Here is a 22,546-nt window from a genome sequence, read left to right on the forward strand (position 1 = left end):
TCACTCAAACCCTATTTTAAGTCCAATGTCAAATGTATTAATTGATTAGCAATCATTTTTTATTATCAATTATTTAAATTTGTTTGATTCAAAGCAAAAAATAAAGACATTTGACTTGTTAATACCACCAGGACTGTATTTGATACATAATTTATAGTCTGTCTACAGTAAACAAATGGTACAGTGTATGGAATGCATTATAGCATACAGTTACAGCTCTTTTGCTTCAATACCTTAGCAGAACTATGAAGTATTGCAGAGTTCTGTTTAGGCTTTGATGTTTTTGAAGATACGCATGCTGACAGTTTGATGAAGGCTCAGTGCGTGTGTGTGTGACGTGTGTGCATGCGGTGCCGACGGTGACATGGCCCTGAAGCTGCTGTGTGTGTGTGTGTGTGTGTGTGTGTGTGTGTGTGTGTGTGTGTGTGTGTGTGTGTCACAGTCTGAGTGGGAGTGTGGGTGTGTCTGAACCACCTGCATTCTATCCCCTGCAATCATGCCCACAGTATTTAAGACTCAGTCTCTCTGCAATCTCTGCCAGATTGTCTTGTGACCTTCCAAGCACCCAAGCCATTTTCAAGCCTTGTCTGACCTCTGTTTTTGCTTCTCCTAGACCACGATTTTTGCCAAGCCCTTGCCTGTACTTCTGCCCTCGCTGACTGCCTTGGATTGTGACCCTTGCCTTCTACAGTTTTAGTTTTTTGCCTGCCCCTTGCCTGTTTTGAAGTTTTTGGAATAAAAACCAGTTTCTGTGACTTTGTGTCTGTATCCTGAGTCCTTTCCACGTGTGCCTGACATTACAATCTGGCCATGATGGACTCAGCAGACATGAATGCCATGCAGGCAGCAGTGCGTGAACATGGAGCCTTGCTCCATGACCAGCAGAAGGGTATACAGCAAGTGGGCCACAACCTGAATACTTTGGCTGATTCTGTCCAGGCCCTCTCCGCTCAAATGCAACAGCTGTGTCTGCAAACTTCCTCGACCACTGATGAGTCTGCCTCCGCCCTGTCTAAACAGCCTGATGCTCCTCAACCTACTGCCAGAGAACCCAGACTGCCCCCACCTCAACCCTACAACGGTGAGCCTGGAAACTGTCGTTCCTTTTTGTCCCAGTGTTCATTGATTTTAGAGCTACAGGCCTCAGCCTTCCCTACACAACGTTCACGGGTGGCCTACATAATAACTTTACTCACTGGCAAGGCTCGGGAGTGGGGAACAGCCATATGGGATTCTGATGACCCTATTTGTGCTAATTACAATGACTTTACCAAAGAAATGAAGGAGGTTTTTGACCGTGCTGTTTCCGGCAGGGATGCTGCCAGGCAGTTGCTGCAGCTTAAGCAAGGCAGCAGATCAGTCTTTGATTATGCCATTGATTTCCGTACTCTGGCTGCCTCGTGTGGGTGGGGAGACACCGCTTTGTATGATGCCTTCTTGAGTGGTCTGTCTGATGCTGTGAAGGATGAACTGGTGTCACAGGAGCTGCCAACTGAGTTCAAGGAGTTGGTGAAGCTGTCCGGCAGGGTCGACGCTCGACTCAGGGAGCGCCACTCTGAGAGGAGTTTTTTCCGACCTCGCCCACGGCCCACCACTGCTGCTTCTCTGTCGTCGCCTCCCCAGGAGGCAGCCCCCCCTCCAGAGCCCATGCAGATAGACCGTGCCAAGCTGTCCCCAGAGGAGCGCATGCGCCGCCGCCAGGAGAACGCCTGTTTCTACTGTGGCCAGGTGGGCCATCTCTGCCTCAAGTGTCCATTAAAAGCCGACGCCCATCATTAGAAGCAGGGCTTCTGGTGGGCACTGCTCAAGGTAATTCCCCTGCCAAACGTTCTTATTTACCCATTATGCTGTTACTGTCTGATGGTGCTCACCCCCTCACAGCCCTCATAGATTCCGGGGCAGATGAGAGTTTCATCTGCGCGGACACAGCCCGTCAGTTGAAGATTCCTATGCTTCCCCTGGAACAGCCTTTGATGACTAGTGCCATTAATGGACGGAGTCTCACACGTATTACTCATGTCACAGAGCCTGTTGGGGTGCGGATTTCTGGAAATCATTCTGAACGCTTATCTTTTCATGTTATGGATAACCCTCATGTCCCCATTGTCCTAGGCTTTCCCTGGCTGTCAGTCCACAACCCCCATGTTAATTGGGCTGATAACACTATTATGAGTTGGAGCCAGTTTTGCCACTCTCACTGCCTAACTTCTGCTGCCATCTCTCTCCCCCTGGAGCCAGACAGAACTGAGGAGTTCCCAGATTTGTCCTCTGTCCCTCCTGAGTACCTGGACTTAAAGACAGTTTTTAGTAAGTCCCGTGCCGTTTCCCTTCCACCTCACAGGCCATATGACTGTCGTATTAACCTCCTGGAAGGAGCCATGCCCCCCAAGGGGCGCCTTTATTCCCTCTCACATGCAGAAACTGAGGCGATGAACAAATACATCTCGGAGTCCCTGGCCGCAGGCATAATCCGCCCATCGTCCTCCCCTGCTGGTGCTGGCTTCTTTTTTGTTGGCAGGAAGGACGGTTCCCTAAGACCATGCATCGATTACAGAGGTCTAAATGATGTCACTGTCAAGAATCGATACCCATTGCCACTCATGTCTACTGCCTTTGAACTATTGCAGGGTGCACATGTCTTTACTAAACTTGACCTACGTAATGCATATCACCTTGTGAGGATAAGAGAGGGAGATGAATGGAAAACTGCCTTTAACACATCCACAGGGCATTATGAATATCTTGTTTTACCCTTTGGTTTGACTAATGCTCCTGCTTTTTTCCAGGCCCTTGTCAATGATGTGCTGAGAGACATGGTGAACCGTTTTGTTTTTGTGTACTTGGATGACATTTTGATTTTTTCTCCCTCTCTCAAAGAGCACAGACACCATGTCAGGCAGGTTCTCCAACGCCTCCTGGAGAACCGTCTCTTTGTAAAGGCAGAGAAGTGCGAGTTTCACCAGAGCACAGTGCCATTTTTGGGGTTTATTGTGAGTGCCGGCCAACTTCATGTAGATCCTGCCAAGGTAAAAGCTGTCACTGATTGGCCCAGACCAGCCACAAGGCGTGATCTCCAAGGTTTTTTAGGTTTTGCCAATTTTTATCGCAAGTTTGTACGCAACTACAGTACCGTTGCTGCCCCACTCACGGCTTTGACCTCGCCCAAAGTACCTTTCCGCTGGAATCCTCAGGCTGAGGATGCTTTCTCTAAGCTCAAGCATTGTTTTTCCACTGCACCTATCCTAACTGTCCCTGATCCCTCTAGGCAGTTTGTTGTGGAGGTTGACGCCTCAGAGACCGGAGTGGGTGGTGTGCTGTCCCAGAGAGCCACTAAGGACAACAAACTGCACCCCTGTGCCTACTTCTCTCATCGTCTGTCTCCCCCTGAGCGCAACTACACCATAGGAGATCGTGAACTGCTGGCAGTGATGCTGGCTCTTGAGGAGTGGCGCCACTGCCTTGAGGGAGCCTTGCCCTTCATCGTTTGGACTGATCACAAAAACCTTGAGTATATCAAGTCAGCTAAACGCCTTAATTCCCGCCAAGCTCGATGGTCTCTGTTTTTTTCACGTTTCAATTTCACCCTGTCATATCGCCCAGGCTCAAAGAATACTAAGCCGGATGCCCTGTCCAGGATCTATTCTCCAGAGAAGGAGCCTTTGGTCCCTGAGCCTATTCTGCCTCCTGAGCTGATTGTTGGGGCTGCACTCTTTGATGTTGAGTCGCAGGTTCTGAGGGCCCAGAATCAGGAACCCGGCCCGGGTAATGATCCTCCTAACTGCCTTTTTGTCCCCACATCTGTTCGTCCAAAAGTGTTGACCTGGGGACATGGCTCCAGTTTGGTGGGTCACCCAGGGGTGGCACGAACTATGGCCTTCATTAAGCGGCGCTTCTGGTGGCCATCCATGAGGGAGGATGTGAAGCAGTTTGCAGCAGCCTGTGACACATGTGCCCGGAACAAGCACAGCAACCGACCCCCGGCTGGCCTTCTAAGACCCCTTCCTGTTCCCCGCCGACCCTGGTCCCACATAGCCCTTGATTTTGTTACTGGTCTGCCTGTTTCCGACGGTAACAATTGCATACTTACTGTTGTTGATAGGTTCTCCAAAGCAGTTCATTTTATTCCCCTGACTAAGTTGCCCACGGCCAAGGAGACAGCAGAACTGCTAATCACTCATGTTTTTAAGCTTCATGGTTTACCCCAGGATATAGTTTCTGACAGGGGACCCCAGTTCTCTGCTCAATTCTGGAGGGCGTTTTGCAAACTCATTGGCGCTTCTGCCAGCCTGTCTTCTGGTTTTCATCCCCAGACCAATGGCCAGGCAGAGAGAGCCAACCAGGACCTGGAGGTGGCACTCCGGTGCATGACCTCCTCCGACGCCACATCCTGGAGTAGGATGCTTCCCTGGGTTGAATATGCACATAACTCACTTCCCACTACAGGTACTGGTCTGTCCCCGTTCCAGTGTTGCCTAGGCTACCAGCCTCCACTGTTTCCTGCACAGGAGGAGGAGGTGGCGGTCCCCTCAGCCCAGGCTTTTGTTCGACGGTGTCGGCGGACCTGGAAGCGGGCTCGAGCCCGTCTGTTGCAGTCGGTGGCCTACTTCAAGAAGCATGCTGACGGACGCCGCTCTGCAGCACCCCGCTACCGTGTAGGACAGAAAGTCTGGCTTTCCTCCAGGAATCTGCCTCTGAGGGTCCTGTCTCGTAAGCTGGCACCAAGGTTTGTTGGGCCTTTTCCCATTGCCAAACTCATCAATCCCTCTACAGTAAGACTTTCACTGCCTCGGCCCATGCGACGTGTTCACCCGGCCTTTCATGTTTCCCAAGTCAAGCCTGTTGTTCTCAGCTCTCTCTCCCCCCCATCCAAGCCCCCTCCGCCTCCCAGGGTCGTCGACGGTGGAGAGGTGTTTACGGTCAGGCGGTTACTGAAGGTTCGCCCTAGGGGCAGGGGTCTCCAGTACCTTGCTGACTGGGAGGGCTTTGGACCAGAGGAGAGGTGTTGGATCCCGTCCAGGTTTGTCCTGGATCATTCCCTCATCGATGATTTTCACCGTGACAACCCCGGTGCCGTGGATGGGGCGCCAGGTGGCGCCCGTAGGAGGAGGGGTACTGTCACAGTCTGAGTGGGAGTGTGGGTGTGTCGGAACCACCTGCATTCTATCCCCTGCAATCATGCCCACAGTATTTAAGACTCAGTCTCTCTGCAATCTCTGCCAGATTGTCTTGTGACCTTCCAAGCACCCAAGCCATTTTCAAGCCTTGTCTGACCTCTGTTTTTGCTTCTCCTAGACCACGATTTTTGCCAAGCCCTTGCCTGTACTTCTGCCCTCGCTGACTGCCTTGGATTGTGACCCTTGCCTTCTACAGTTTTAGTTTTTTGCCTGCCCCTTGCCTGTTTTGAAGTTTTTGGAATAAAAACCAGTTTCTGTGACTTTGTGTCTGTATCCTGAGTCCTTTCCACGTGTGCCTGACAGTGTGTGTGTGTGTGTGTGTGTTATTCGTTAGTATGCCCCTCTTGGCTTTTCTCCCCTTTCAACTCTCTCCTGCATGTCACTCCTTTGTCTTTCTTTCTCTCATTCTCCAGGGTGACTTCTGTACCAGTGTTACAGCTGGAGCCAACAAGTAGTACTGCACAGGCAATGTGAAGGATGCACACAAATGAAATGCTACATTATTTACACCGCACACAATTGACAGACACACACACACGCACACGCACACACACAGTATATTTATCAGTGTCCTCTACTTTGCCGTGGTTTGTTGCAGGGACAATAAATCAATACAAAAGTGATGCCAACAAACTGAACACGCTGGTAATGCAAGGTGTAGTCAAGAGTTGAACTACAGTGGAGGCGGTTGCGGAGGGGAGGAGGAAGCTGAACACCATCCTGAGAAATGCTCCCATCCCATCTATGATGAATGAGGTAGCAAAGAAGAGGAGCACGTTCAGCCACAGACTCATTCCTCCTTGGCATTCCTCCAAGCGCTTTGTGCCAGTAGCCAAGCCATCAGGCTCCACAGACAAGCTTGACCCCCACATGAGAACTTAAGTCCTACAGTACGCTGTCTGTTACTGACTTGACTAGACTATTGATTCCTGCATGGACTCTGGACTCTTGCCTTACTCTTACCTCTGCAGTGTTTCATTATAGCTGGGGAGTCAGACACCCAAAATTTGAGAGGACCTGTGATGTCATGACATTGTATTCTTTTCTCACGAAACACACTCCTTGGCCTAAATTCGGCCATATCCACTTTTTCGTGCAAAGCTAGTGCTTGGAATGGATTCAGAAACATGAAAAACCCCTAGTTTGACATGTCACATGCTACTTAAAGTATGATGAAATTTTGCCTTATATTGGTTGTCTATGGTGTGTTTATGCCGGAAACGATGTTTCCGGCAGAGCAGACCTCTCATTCTGTGGACTTTAAAGGGATCGTTCAGATTTTTTTAACTTAAGCTGGATGAAATACTTGCCATTAATATAGTGGTTGCAACTGTATTAATTGATTGCCCAAGTCCCGTGGTGAGAGTTTTGCTTTGGTTTTTGTGAAATATTAAGTAGTTCCGGTCATTTTGTGGGGGGCACAGGGGGGCCACGCAGTAAAAGTATTGTTGACCTATTTCTAAAATATTAGTGCAACTTCCGTTCTTTTTTTTACCCCTCTATCACACGGAAATATGTTTTTTGTGTCCATATCACTACGCCCAAACAATAGTTCCATGTGATTGAGGGGTCAAAGTTGAACGAAAGTTGCGCTAATATTTTAGAAATAGGTCAACAATACAAATGACATTAGTTTTTGTCCATTTAGAGACAAGCCTACTGCCCACAGCCTTGCATTGCCTCTCTTCGACACATTGCGTGCTGGCACACACGGAGAGGAAGGTAGAAAACAAGCATGAGATAGTGGACTCAACTGCTGTGGTACATTAGCTATGATACCTGAATTTCCCTCATGATCTATAAAGATTCATCTTATACAGACACGGACACTCAATTATCTCACGCACGCACACAGTATCATAAAACAACCTTTTCTTATGCGTTTCCATGAGTGTGTTGCATTCTCCAAAAAGTTGACCTCTGTCAACACTTTTGTCTATGCTCCGGATGTATAATAAGTAAGCTCCAAGTGAACTATGGTCAACGTTTTCAAACTACATATGAATACAAATGTTGAAGTGCATGTTCGTCCTGTAGCCTGCGGGTCGATACCACTGCCATCCCCCCAACAGTAACAATCAATGTTTGCCCTCAATTAAGTTACATGAAATGGTGTGATTACTAGGTGGTTGAGAGACAAGACGTTCTATAATGAGGTGGTTCTACTGTGATCTAGTGGGACCCATGTCTACAATAGCAACGCCAGAGGGCTACAAGACCAATTCACTAACTAAGGCAAACCATTAGAGCGGCAATGAAGGGCTGCAAGTTTGTCTTTGCCCAATTGTACGTACTGTAAGAGGAACAGAGCGAATGGAATTGTTCTACGGATGCTTTAGGCAAACGTGATGCAACTTGACTTTCTGATGTGAGAAACAATGTATACAAAGTAATCTCATACTGGCATTTTACCGTGTTATTTAATTAATTGAATAAACCTTCTTTTTGAACAATTGTTTAATGAAAAATAAAAAATAATAATTTAACAGAAATGACATAATGATGTCATATCATTTCATAGTATATTATGGCTTACTGTACAGTATGTGTCCATTCAACAATAGATTGAAGCTACATATAATTCCAGTGAAAGACAGATTATAAGATGACATGGAAGTGTTGACACGTAAAAAAAGAAGGTCTGCATAACTCTCAAGGCTTCTCTCTCAAAACAAGAGAACCTAGAAATAGCTACAGTACAACAGAAAAAGCAGCTATTTTAGGCTGGTACTGTACACATGTGAGGGCTCTCATTCTTCAGATCAAATACTGTATCTTTTATCTTTCTTCCTTGAGCTCCATTCTCTTGCTTAGGGACCAGTCGAAATGTAGGAAAAGGGGGCCTGGAGGAAAATAGGTGAGGTAAATTTTTTCCACTCCACCACTCGCGCAATAAACCAGACTGCCTGGACTCTTTGGGCTTGCTCAGTTCACTTTGTAGTTGGAGATCCGGTTTAGACTGCGGAGACAGCCTTTCTCCCAGAGCCATCTAATAGAAGAGTTGCGATGTTGAGGGGGCAGGAACCGAGTGCTCGAGTGCTGTTCATGCAGCCTGAACTGGTACTACAAGCTGGAGCTGGAAATACATTGTTTTCAACAAGGGCGTAAATAAGAGCTATCTTAGGCATGTGTGCAACAGGACAACTGTTTGTATTGTACAGTATTGTACAGTAACAACTAAAGTCTCTTTAATGTTTATGTTGTACTATTACTACAAAACAATCTAAAATAAAGGTATTTAAGATCATTAAAGCTGGGCTGTTGCCTGAGTCCAATGCATTTATGTCTACTTCCGGTCCAGGAGTTGTCCCAGTTGGTTGTCCCCATGCAGCGATGGCTCCAGAAAATTGTGACTGGGGGTGCTATTGGGGGGGCTGGCTATTTAGAGGGGGGGGCTAATGAATCTTGGTTTACTGTACATAGAAGTCAGTCAATTGTTTTGAGGGGGGCGGGGCTAAGCCTCCACCAGAGGGGGCTAAAGCCCCCCCCTGGAGCCGTCCCTGTACCCATGCTCAATAGAAGTCTATGTAGGAGAGCCGCCATTGGACTGGCCCCATGAAGTGAACGCAGTTTGCGTAACTTAACTCTGTCTATAAGGCTCTGCTTTCTCCATGCATATGGTGTGTGCAAAATATTACCAGATACAGCAGGCAGGCTACGACGAGAATTACAATTAAAACATGTTTCTGGTTTTCTGTCAGACTGTCAGTTATCATAGTTAATAGTTCTGATTGGTTCAAATCACAGTCACGTGTCTTTTCTGGAATAAAACACATGTGAGGTGAAATTCATTTTCTATACAGCAGCCAACTTTTGTTGGAGATGAAGAATGCAACTTAAAAAAATAAATGAAGCACTTTGCAACAATTACTCAGATGTTTAAGAGAAAAGAGTGCATACATTTGTGCATGTGTGCGAATGAGGGGTACACTGTGTCATCAAAACCTAATACATTTTATAAACTGACGTAGAAATGGAGCTACGGAATGGCTCCTCAAACTCAGCCAGTGATTAGTGGCCGCCGTTATTATGGGATCGGCACTTGATTAATTTCATTAGGCATGGGAGAAACTAGATAGAGGGAGTCACGGCATCGTATCCTATAGGAGCCAGTTTCACAGGCACGTTAATTGATCACCTATCCGTGGTGGCCTTACGGTGCCCTGACGAAATTGATTAAAAGACAAGCTTAGTGATATACAACACAGAAACGCCTAAGGCGAGAGAGAGAGCCCATGTGTTCTTTCACTTACTATGCATACAAATAGGTTTGGATACACACTGCAGGCCTTTTCTCTGCCGCAAGCCTTTCTTCCGGCTACCTTACTACGACTAGTCTTTCTGTCCCCACTAAAACACAGTTGCCCTCTCTCTAGTAGTCTAGTATCTCTCTGCCTCACAGGGACCTGCTGTATATTCGTGAATCTATTTTTGTCCAAACATAGACATGGTAACGCCCCGCCTGCCTCTGATTGGCCTACCGACACTGCTGTCTTGACTGTCCTCCGAGACGCGAGGTTACCCTGTGGTGTGAAATAATACAAGATAATGACAGCTTGGCACATGCAACAGAATGCAGCCTTGTAACTAACTTTACTAACTTTGCTTTGATTGAATAATTGATTTAACACACATGTACGTTGTACATTGTTCACCTATAATATAGTAAAGGTTGAAAGTGGTTAAAATGCCTGCACATCAGAGCACCAGTATTCTATTGACTTGGGTAACACTGTAAAGTGTTGTGAAATACTTAAAGGGACATTTCACCACGAAACTCCAGTCACTCAATGTTAATAGTATTTGTAGTAGAAAACAGTAGCACAATTTGAAATGTGCACTCTATGGCCAGAAAGTCTGTGTGTTTGACTAGAGACCAGTGTCTATGACGTCACATCACAGGCCCTTTGAAATACTAAAATATCTAAAACCACATATTACACACATAAAAACCTCTGGAAAGTGCTGTAAATCTTTAAGCCTTTGCAATGCATATTTCCCCAGGCAGATTAAGTCTGCGGGAGGATTTAACGGCCGAAATGGTGACGAGCCAAGCAGATTAATCTGGAACCAGGCTATAACCAACCAGGGCCCAGGATGCAATTATGGGACGGGACATTGCCGAAAAAACACAGAGAGACGAGACTAATATCCACACAGTGATATTAGTATTGCTACACAAGGCTAGTACCAGGCAGCTCCCATGAGGAAAAATGTCTAATTGAAGAAAATGTGATGAAAGGTGTTGCTCAAAACTGCTTACAGAACTAGAGCATGCAATGTTCAGGTTCAGGCAACCTATTCAAAGCTTAAACGTTTTCCCACTTATTCAGTCAACACCATTTGAATACACAATTAGGCTAGAGCCTTTTTTGTGCTTTCTTTTGCATAATGCTGTACACAATTTCTCTGCAGCTTTGACATTTAGTCGAGATGTTGGACAGGCCTGCCTAAGAGATTCTTAGTCTGAAGTGGACCACGTGGTTAAATTGTTCAGTAACACAAAAAACATTATCAACAGAAAGGCAACCCCACACTGAAGCCAGAAACTATTGTCAACATTAAATTGTGACAAAGCACGATAAAGTGAGCCAATCAGTAGCCAGCCAAGCTTACACACATTTCTAACCGCTCATCTGTTCACCTTGTTGTCACGGTTATACCGTTCCATAACAACAGTCGCCTGGGCAGCAGAGTAGCTCTTGAGGAGTCACGTGACTGTTTGGGGGAAACGAATTTTTTTTTAGGACCAAGCTTGTCCAATACTACATAGCTGTGAACCATGCATTGTAGAGCTCCTACGTACAGTATATACATTTCTCTGGCATCTTTTCTGTATTGGTGCTGCAGTTACTTGTAACGACTGTAGTGATAATGAATTTAATTTATATAGCACCTTTCCAAACAAAGTTACAAAGTGCTTTACATACAGAGGCAGCAAATAACAATAATAACAACTAGAAATGCACTCTGTCGAGGTGCCAGCATGCACGTTGCGCGAATTAACATAGAATGAACAATTTAAAAACCTGATAACGGCAGAAGCCACTACTAAAAGGCCTTAACATACAAATAGGTTCTTAGAAGTGATTTAAAAGACGACACTGGTTTTGCTAGCCTCAGCTCCACGGGTAGGGCATTCCACAGCTTGGGTGCCCGGACTGCGAATGCCCGTGTAACGAGGCGAGACGGGTGGCCTTTCAGGAGGGCCTTGCCCGAGGATCTAAGGCAGCACCCTGCCCCTGGTTCAAGGGGGGGCAGCAAGGCTTTGATATAACTGGGAGCCAATCCCTGCCTGGCTTTAAAAGTTATCAGTAAAATCTTAAAATCCATTCTAAAGAAAGGTAACCAGTGGAGTGCAGCTAGCATGGGTGTAATATGATGGCGTTTCTTTGTGTTGGTTAGTAGTCTGGCTGATGACACGACAGTGGTTCCAGCAGCATCATGTCCAATCCAATTAATTTTATGACTTTTGTGACTTTTTATGACTATTGTAGATTGTTAAAGACAGTACTGCTGCAGGACAGTTGCAGGGGAAACATTAGCACTGTAGCTTCATTCATATAGATCGGTGTCTGGTCATCTTTTCTAAGCTAATGGTTAGAGAAGCAATCTATGAACTTACCTCTGCATCATGCCATCATGCCTATAAACAACTACCGTAGCGGTACAGTACTGGTCGAGTAAGGCACTTCAGCCATAACTAAGAATAGTTCACACTCACAGCTGATCCATTATCACACCTCCGCACCACTGAAAATGCTATATTATAACATTACATAAGAGGAACACATTACAAGCCCAAGGCATTATCAGAGCATAATAGATATGGATTTCAAAAGGGAAAAGAGGGAACAGCGATGTAAGATTAATGAAGAACACGGCCTTGACTTTGTACCTCGTTCCTGGTTGAGCTGCCATCCCACAGTGCCCTATTAGTGATGAGAATGAGCATGTTTCATCTCCTTGTTTATTCATGACTTCCGAAGCGTCGTCCAGGAGGGACCTTTCAGCCTGCAATCTCTGAGCTGCTGTGGAGGGCACATACCCTACATGATGATGACGACGACGATCATTTTCGGGCTTTAATATTAGATGTGACTTTGTCGTTTGGCATCTTTTCTGGTTCTCTGTTTGAGATGAGCTCTGATGAACCATACCAGAGTTTATGGCATGCATTGAATCCATCAATTCATAATTCATGTGCAGTCAATTGACAGTGAATATATATAATGAGGAATCTACAATCAATCAATGGTAAAACATTTACAGCAGTTAGCCTAACCACTGCAGGCCTCAAATTATGATATTGAGTCAATTCAGTCAAGGTCGATGAATTGGATTTAATCATTTTAGCAGACCTTGTATTGAACAGTACTTTCCTGTACTTCTTTCTGCAAAGTATTAAATCAATCAATGAAGCAATTAATATTGACACCAATGATTATGTTGACAGTAACCATGGTAATGATTCGAATGATATCAGTTATATAAATGATAAATTATCACTTGAGAATTCATCATTGGCCCTCGGGTTTGGCGAGGTGCAGCATGTGCGAGGTTGGATACCAAGGGTTAGCCTTATTTATTCACAAAGAAAACAAGAAAAGCCATCGGCTCTGGCTGATGCACCTGCTTTCGGTTGGATAAGCTTGACAATGATGAATGCCTGGATGATAATAGTTCTGATTAAAAGCACATAAAAAAAAACTACACCTAAGGACGCACCTCTGATTTATAAATCCCAAACAAAAGCAACAACATGGTGTCAGAGCCAAAACAACACTGCAACACTTTCCTCAGTAATTGCTGTAATTCCTCCAACACTGCAGTGGTACATCTTTACCACACGTATAATGACGTGGTCAGTGTGTGTTAAAGAGGAACCATATATCATCACTGTTACCAAGGGCCAAATATTGTCACAGTATCGAATCGTGAGTTGCTTTCATATCCTCCCACCCGTGTGCAACATGTGACATCACAGGATGTAGCACATTGACATCACAGGGAGCCGGCTGAGGACTCGGAGCCATCAGCTGTGCAATCAGCACTGGTCGGCCACTGGAGGACTGGGATCGATTATAGACTACCTCGATGAGGAAATGATGAAGGCTCTGTTTACATCATAAGGATGTAACACCCCCCCCCCACACACACACACACACGATTGCAGTGAGATGTAGATTTATGGACCTCCAGAGGCATATGAAGGCAGAGAGACGGATATAGGGCAGAGACACACTGCTCGTTTCACTTCTTCATGTTAACTGACTCCACATGTCTGCATATGGGTTATGTCATGTCTGTGAGGTCCCGTCTTTGTGTATGCATGCGTGCGTGCGTCAACATATAAAGGTTCCATACAAAGCTCAACAACTAACTGCTTTATTATAGGGATATTTCATCCAATAAACAGCTTTTATTGTTTTATTGTTTGATTTAGTATTTAGATTATTTATATTTATTTTACCTGTCTTGCCTCCTTCCTATATTACAAACCCATTGTCACTTGGTTCTGGCATGGTTTGGTAACTGACATTGTCCTTCTAATACGTGGGGCGTGCATCTGACGCAGATGCACGCACGTGCACACGCACATGCACAGTCTCACACACACACACACACACACACACACACACACACACACACACACACACACACACACACACACACACACACACACACACACACACACACACACACACACACACACACCTTGTTCTACCCTCTCATTTGAGCCACTATGCCCACTACCCAGGCTTAACCTGAACCTTCAGCACTAACTCTAAAAAACTCCCCTTGAGGAGAGGCAAACAGCGTATACTGTAATCTAGTATGAATATTGTAGGCTACAAAATGTGTATGCACTGCACACACAGACAAACAGATATACAGTATGTGTGTGTGGCACGAGTACACACACACACACACACACACACACACACACACACACACACACACACACACACACACACACACACACACACACACACACACACACACGGTGTAATCATTAACTGTGTTAGGTTATTTGAGGGATAGGAAATAGCTGGTGGGGAAAGATACTGTAGTGTATACTACTGGATTGAAAGGTAGAATTAAACAATATTACATGAGAGGGTGTGGTTTAACGTGATTATTGCCACGACAGTGATGCGGTCAGGAACGAGACGAGTTCAGCATGTAATCAAACATGTAATCAAACTTTTTCCCCACAGGATTCCTTCGATCATGAGCAACTCTCTGTATCGGCCCAACCCATTTGCACCCGTCAAGACTTTCCACCATTATGTATATTCTTCAAAACAGACTTTTTGTTACTACTCCTACAGATCGCAAAACTAATGCAAATCGGAGACTTGCTTGACTTTAGGCTACTCTTAGCAGTAGCCTAAATCCACATACTTCATTCACATTCAGGAATTTCAGGTACACTCCTGAGAAATACTCCACTGAGCGGTGTGGAAACAGCTGAGAATGAAAAATAACCTGTAGCATCCTCTGGCTCGCTGCCACAGCAAACGCAGATATAAATCCAATCAACCAAAGTAACCACCCATGTCACCTGGTGGGGGCAGAGCGACAGACTCAGAGAGAGAGAGCAAGCAAGTGAGACTGGGACAGGAGCAGGGATCAGATCAAAGTTTCAAGTCATGACTCATTTATTTCGGTCATTCAGCGTTGTCAGAAATATAAATAGAGGGGGACAAAAACAGAAAAGGATAAACTTAACTGTCAACAAGTGAGCAAAAGTGATGGATGACCACTATCTTGGATTTGAACAGAGAGGAAAATACTGATGTCAAAACAACTCCATTCGGAGCCCATTTGATGGCCGGTAGGGTAAGACTGTCCTGGTCCCATGTGCTGCTCAGATCTCATCTTCCCTTCACTGTCTAACGGAATTACAATTACAAATGAGAGTGTCCTCCCATTGTCCCACAGCTGCACCCTGCAGAGGCACAAAGTACTGTCAATTGTGTTTAAATGTGGTCTTTCTTGTCAGATGTTAACCATCTATTTATTCTATGTATTTTTCACGTATGCTATAATAATTCATGTATACAGCTGAAAGAAAACAGGTCTTTCTGATTTGCCATGTGTTGGAACACTGCAAGGGGGTAAAAATGCTTTAGAAATAGTTTCTTCATTCGTAGCGTACACACACACACACACACACACACACACACACACACACACACACACACACACACACACACACACACACACACACACACACACACACACACACACACACACATTTTAGCAACAAAAAGAAAAGGGTACTTTAGTGATCTCTGTGGGGAAATTGTTTCTCTACACTGCATTACCCATCCTATCAGGTGTAATATGCAGCAGCAGGGGGATCAGGGGGTGCACAAAGAAAGTGTCTTGCTCAGGGACACCTCTACATGAAGTGTGGATGATGAGCCGTGATTGAACCAGGACACTTCCAATTGCTAGACTGCCATTCTACCTCCTGAGCCCTTGAAGATAAAGTTCTTCAAACATATTCCTCTTCGGGATTCACATCCATCACATATTCCTTGGCAAAAATGGACACCAAGGTCTAATTTACCTCGGCCAGGCCGAAGGCAGGGTTAGGGTACAGAGATTATAAATCCGTCTGTGGATCTGTGTGCGTCTGGGAAGCCGGAGCTAATCTAGCACGTTACTTGCCAGAAGGCCAAGGAAGTCACTCCACCCTAAATTCTTCTAATTGGTCTCATGGTGGCAGTGAGCATATGGTTCAAAGATTGTAACCATATGTTATTGGAATGACGCTGGATCTACCTCAGATCGACAGATCCTGATGTCTGAAAACCATGACTTACACAACCCTGTGTAAGTCTCTATTGGCAAAGATATGTGCTCCGCGGAGCACCCCTTTTTAGCTTCCATTACACTCTCTGTAAAGCTGGCAGCATATACGTGACATCATCATCAAACCTGGAAGTTATGCAGGAATGCCTACTGAGTGGCGAAAACTACTTTCTGGCCTTGACAACCCATGCATCCAAACAGAAAAGTCCTATCTGATTGCATTAAACAATGTTAAACTCACTTTGCATGTTGCTTTGCCACTCGATTTGCCATTCACATTAAGCATGCGCATACCCTCTATTCCAAACAACGTCAAACTTGCCAATAATAATTCTCTAAAGAGGAAAATGTTTTATACTTGGCTGCAGCTCCCCTCTATGGTCCTTATTCACAACGGCGTTTACGCTCATAACGTGACGTTACGCGAGCGGTGCGTGAGCGGACAGGCATTTACAAGGATTCCTTCATGGCCATCTCTGTGAACGTGACGGTGGCGTTGGTTGGTCGGAGACTCTGCACATAGCCAAAACAGATTAATCCATAAAAAAGAATTAAAAAAAGGCAGAACTCTGGTCCGGGAATATGTCCACATTGTTCCATTTGCTTTCCAAATCCGATGTAGATCCGGTGGGGAATAATTATTCACTTATGAATGTAATGTTCTTTATCGCAAACCGACAGTGTCTTGAGGGCCCTCTCTCTCTTTATGGCAAACTGACAGTGTCTTGAGGGCCCTCTCTCTCTTTATGGCAAACTGACAGTGTCTTGAGGGCCCTCTCTCTCTTTATGGCAAACTGACAGTGTCTTGAGGGCCCTCTCTCTCTTTATGGCAAACTGACAGTGTCTTGAGGGCCCTCTCTCTCTTTATCGCAAACCGCCAGTGTCTTGAGGGCCCTCTCTCTCTTTATCGCAAACCGCCAGTGTCTTGAGGGCCCTCTCTCTCTTTATCGCAAACCGACAGTGTCTTGAGGGCCCTCTCTCTCTTTATGGCAAACTGACAGTGTCTTGAGGGCCCTCTCTCTCTTTATGGCAAACCGACAGTGTCTTGAGGGCCCTCTCTCTCTTTATGGCAAACCGACAGTGTCTTGAGGGCCCTCTCTCTCTTTATGGCAAACCGACAGTGTCTTGAGGGCCCTCTCTCTCTTTATGGCAAACCGACAGTGTCTTGAGGGCCCTCTCTCTCTTTATGGCAAACCGACAGTGTCTTGAGGGCCCTCTCTCTCTTTATGGCAAACCGACAGTGTCTTGAGGGCCCTCTCTCTCTTTATGGCAAACCGACAGTGTCTTGAGGGCCCTCTCTCTCTTTATGGCAAACCGACAGTGTCTTGAGGGCCCTCTCTCTCTTTATGGCAAACCGACAGTGTCTTGAGGGCCCTCTCTCTCTTTATCGCAAACCGACAGTGTCTTGAGGGCCCTCTCTCTCTTTATCGCAAACCAAGTGTCTTGAGGGCTCTCTCTCTCTCTCTCTCTCTGATCAATGCAGCTCTGATAAAAATATCGGATATATGTTTTACCTCTGCAAAGGTGTGAGTGAGCACCCGCCTTGGTCCCGAACTTAAATAAATAAATGGCCAAGCTGCATTTTATAATTATATTGCTGCAGCGGAGAAAGCGTTCACCGTTCAAGCTTGGAAATCTTTTAATTTCCTTTGGTGTCCTTTGATGGATTGATGTCAGTTTGTAGGCTACAGTGGTAGGTCTACGAGTATACAATGGTGCAAAAACGATATAACATAAAAGCCCTAACGGGGCTTGTTAGAGTATGCGGGCTATATTCATATACAGCACGGCGGCTGTGATTTCTTTCCAGCAATCATTTTTATTGTAATTTGTGAAGCCGCTAGTCACTCCATTTCGTTTGAGCTGCAAAGCCTTTTTTCTTTTTTTCCCTTTTTTTGACAGATGGATCTCAGCCAACATTTATTCAAAACTGTCCGTGGTACGTTGCCAGCAGATTGCAGAAAAAGTAAATTACAGGTGCACCTTTATTGTCTGACCAATCACACAAGATGTTTCACTCGTGTCTCTATTGTAATCTAATGTCTAATGTTCAGCTAATTTGAAAATCTGGAGGTGCAAGAAATGCCAAAACGAAGGCAAAGCAATGAGTTTGTTAATTTGCTCCCAAATGACATCATTTTATTCGTATTGATCTGGAAAAAATATTTTCCGCTCAAGGCGCTGCAGCCTTGATTCACTCTGGCTCAGCAGATCTGCTAAATGCCTAAAAGGCTAAAGTTTAATTATCTGCCAGGGAAACATTGTCCTCGAGCTTTTACAGTGTTAGCTCTGTGGTGAAGAGGAAATTGCTTAGTGGAGGACAGGACACTGAAACAATTATCTGATAGTAACCCTGGGAGACAATGGACAATAAATGTATAAACTCTTAACAGTAAAAGAATACATAATTACTAGTTCCATCAATTTATTGACAACTAACTTTTAACGATGTAATTAATTTCTTACAAGGACAGAAGCTGGTGCAATAATTACCTTCCAGGCACAGCTGTGTCAGGAATGCATGTCACTTTAAACTTGAATGCAACTATCTATACGTTTTATGTCCATTGAGAAATAATTGCAACAATGCCCAGACTATAATTAATATTTTGTGGCGCAATCCTTCAAAGTCAACCATACCACTCATGAACAAAAAATATATTTTTAAACAAAATGCCAGATGCTAAAGTCAGTAGCTAACCCAACCTTTTTGGCCAAGAGGACACCTTCCAAAAATGCCAATACCAAATTCTTCCTCTAAGGCCCCACAGACCCCAGGTTGGGGTTAACAGTCAACACCAGGGTCGATTTCTCAGTAGGGAGTAGTGTAGTCTCTTGTAGCCAGACTTTCTGAGGTCGCAGCATACATAGTTTTTGAGTGGTGCAAACACTCCAAGGAACAGCTTTGTCCCTATGTCCTAACCTATGTGACTATGTACCTGTCTGTCTTTCCCTACATACAGTACATCCACTCAAGTATTCAATGGAGAGCAACATACACAAGATGCTCATACTTTTGTCTAGCTTGAATTTCACCATATAGGTATAAAGTTGAACATTTTGTATGGTATTATGTTAATGTCAGTCTCACCAGTATGTATGTGTCGATGACATGCATGTGTGTTTGTGTTGTGTACTCACCCGGAAGTCAATGCCCACAGTGGAGATGAAGCTACCAGCCAGAAAGGCTCCGTCTTTGAAACGGACCAGCAGACAGGTCTTCCCAACACCTGAGTCTCCTACCAACATCACCTGGAGAGAGAGAGATAGACAGACAGACAGACAGAGATTATGACAGTGTGTGACAGTTCAATTTCACACGAGGGATTTTTTTTTAGTGGTTCAACCACTCCTATAGACAGCTATTTGTGTCCCTGGCTAGCTGGCTATGTCCCTGGGTCTGCAGGCCGAGCACGGAAATAGCATATTTTCACCCCCAAGCGTTTTGGACGCAGGGCGGCTCGCGGGAACAGGCCCAGCCCCCTGGGTGCGTTCCTGGGGGTCTGGATGTTCCGGGGACCCCCATGCGGTAACTCTGTAATTTCTTGACTGTCTCGGGCGCGGGGCGGCTCGCCAGAACCGGGCTGGCACCCTGAAATCACGGTGGCTGGGCCAGGCTAATGTTAAGGTGATACTGAGGGAGAAGGGAAGAGATGGACAGACAGAGAAGAGAGGAAACGTAGGGGCAGAGAGAAATATTTGAGAGAGAGAGAGAAATGTGGATGATGGGATTTTTTTTTTACCCACTAGACCTGTACGTGCCTGTTGGCCACTGGCCTACTTGAGAACGATGCAACTTGGGAACCTAATAATACCCGTTGTCAACTTGTCATAGCACCCGTTTAACTTTCCGTCTGTGTCCCTTTTGTGCCCATACTGTATATGGAGATCTCTGTCTGTCTGCATGTGCCTGAAGAGTGCAAACTGACTGTGAAAAGTGTACTGGTTAAGTAATCAATTGGCAGGTGTGGGGTTGCCATGTCAATCAATTTGGCTGAGGCAGAGGCTGGAAATTGCACAGGTGAGGGGATTTAGGCTGATTAGGCACACTGGCAGAGCCTGACCAGAGCCTTTTGTGGTGGTTCTGAAGAACCGTTGGTCCGACAGACGATGCCGGGCACTGGACTCCCTGCGGGGTTGTGGAACGCATGTGTCTAATTTAAAGTCGGTGAGGCAAACGGTTCTCAAATTATGTGCATTACAACCGTACACACAGAAACGTGGCACATTTATAGTAGGAAGTGTTATCTCTAGGCTACCATAGATAGATGGAGAGAGAGAGAGAGAGAGAGAGAGAGAGGGAGAGAAAGCCTTGATCTTGGAAGACATGGTCTATTGATTTACAGAATCCTCAAAGTCAAAGGCGATATGAGCTTATTGAGACCTCCGTAACTGTGTGTCTGTGGCACACACACACACACGCACGCACGCACACACACAGATGAAAGTAATTTCCAATGACTTCAAAGGGAGAGATAGGCAGAGCGCAAAGACCGTTGAGAGAATATACGAAAAGACATTGAAATAACAAGCTTCCCCCTGGATCGAAAACAAACAAGAAAGGTTAATGGAATAGCACACAGCAGTGTTAACACTTTTTTGGTTCTTTCTTTTCCTTGCTCCCTCCACCCTCTGGGTCGTCTTCCTTCCTTCCTTTCTCTCTTCCCGTCTTTCTCCTCTACCTAATCACCTGTTAGCTGAGGTAGGATGCAGTCTGAAGTGTCAACATAGTGAAACATTAACTAGCATGTACGTACTGTAGCCTTTTAGGAATTTGCGGATGTGGACTATGTTGGCATGGCTGGCCTTGTAACAGCCCTGCTGTCGGCACATAATGTCATACATGCAACTCATAGCTGAGAGCCTCTCTCCTCTCCCCCAGAAAATGACAGGGAAATGTTAAGAGGATTTCTTGGGCCCAGGGATGACAGGTGTCTACTATTCTAGCTTTTTTAGTCATTATTGGGGGGTCCAATGTGGCAGGTTTCACACAGACCATACTAGTGCCATTTAGTTACAGTGTGTTGTGTGCATGCAGTAAGTGACCCACACGCATACTGTACAGTCCCACAGGCACATGCACGTATCTCACACTGTTGACACAGCTGCAATGTGGCTATCAGTCACTGTCATATTGCAGTGGTTCTCAACCAGTGGGTCAGGACCCAGAAATGGCTATAACAGAACGTAATTGTATTATTAAAGGTGGTGTCAACAGTTGTTGGTTAAAATATTGAAGCTCTCTAGATTGTGATTGTAATCATTGCTATGATTTGTTAAGTAATAGGGGTCTCCCCATCTCTTTAATAAAACAAAATAAATGTTCAGGTAGGTCGCCATTTTCACCCACTCAGGATCGAGTACGCATTTATCAGCTTAAATTTTATAGTGTACATTTAAAGCTGATAAACGTGTTCCCGTTCAAGGTTTGTATACTCACTTCTTTGTGCCATCTATGACCCCCCCCCCCCTCTCTCTCTCCCTCCAAAGGAAAGCTCTGGTGGTTAATTTGCTTCAGCTTTCAACTGTCATTGGAAGAGGATATTGAAAAGATATATGTTTTCTCTGGCTCTCCGTTATGCACGGGTTATCTTTCCTGATTGGATAAAAGCCTTAATGAGCCTTGACTTGTACGGTCAACATCCTCTTCCAATGATGTTAAACAGTTGATTGCTGACCAACTGCATATTGCATGGTACCTTTGGAACAAGGAGAGAGAGAGAACACAAATCATATATGCAGCAAACAAAGAGTTTATTAATGAGTACACCTGCAGTGCTCCCTGTAAGAAAATGTAAAATGTGTTAAACTTTTTCGGTTGTTTTCACAAGGCTCAACAAGCAATTAAGTAACCGCAGTTGCAAGCGCTTTCCTAAACATCTACCGTAGCCGTACGTTGCTACTACTGAATGAAAAGACTGAAGCAAGCTGTTGAAGTTGATTACGTATGTTTACTGTAGGATAGCTATAGCTTATAATATAGCTCTACCTTGAAGGCGACATCGTAGAACTCTCCGCTGTTGCTGATGGCCGGTCGGCTCGGGTACACCACAGCACTGGACGCAGCGGCTGAAGACACACTTTTACCGCTCTTGTCTCTGCACGGTGACGGGGACGCTTTGGGGCTCCTGGAGTTGCCCTTGCCCTTCATTCCCTTCTTCCTGGACATGATGGCGCTGCTGTGGTCCTGTGTGTTCACTGGTGTCACAAGTTAACGACGTTAATTATTCAACGCTAATTAACGATGACTACGGTGGGAGCAGAGAGTTGTTTTTGGGGTAGTTTGGTAAAACTATACTTTTGTTTTTCCGGTGTTGATTACAGGCTACGCGAAAAACGCTGAATTTACTTCGCCAGTTCACCTGTCAGTCAATTATCATGACTTAAATAATGATTCGTAGCCCCCCTGTTGCAAGGTGTAAAAACGGCTGCCTTGACAACATTAAATGAGCAGCCCAGGTTTCAGCTAGCGGTTTTCGGTGCTCGAGTGACGAACAGTCCGTAGTTAAACATGTAAACTCTCTCTCTCTCTTCTCTTGTTGTGG

At 45.3% G+C, this 22,546-nt stretch overlaps 1 protein-coding gene across 1 annotated transcript in view; it reads right to left on the reverse strand.

The window, feature by feature from the left end:
• The window catches only part of LOC310875184 (ras-related protein Rab-26-like), a gene marked incomplete at its 3' end in the record, with an annotated part of 63,838 nt that extends 41,342 nt beyond the window's left edge, over positions 1–22,496 (reverse strand). The window contains exons 1-2 of the mRNA XM_083788320.1: positions 21,991–22,496; positions 19,143–19,253 (exon numbers count right to left, since the gene is read on the reverse strand). Of these exons, the coding sequence (XP_083644446.1) occupies positions 19,143–19,253; positions 21,991–22,170 (291 nt within the window). The 5' untranslated portion in view covers positions 22,171–22,496. The remainder of the gene's footprint in view (positions 1–19,142; positions 19,254–21,990) is intronic.
• Between the last annotated feature and the right edge of the window lie 50 nt (positions 22,497–22,546).

This window comes from Protomyctophum parallelum, assembly GCF_964188405.1.
Source record: "Protomyctophum parallelum genome assembly, chromosome: 17".
Classification (NCBI taxonomy): domain Eukaryota; kingdom Metazoa; phylum Chordata; class Actinopteri; order Myctophiformes; family Myctophidae; genus Protomyctophum; species Protomyctophum parallelum.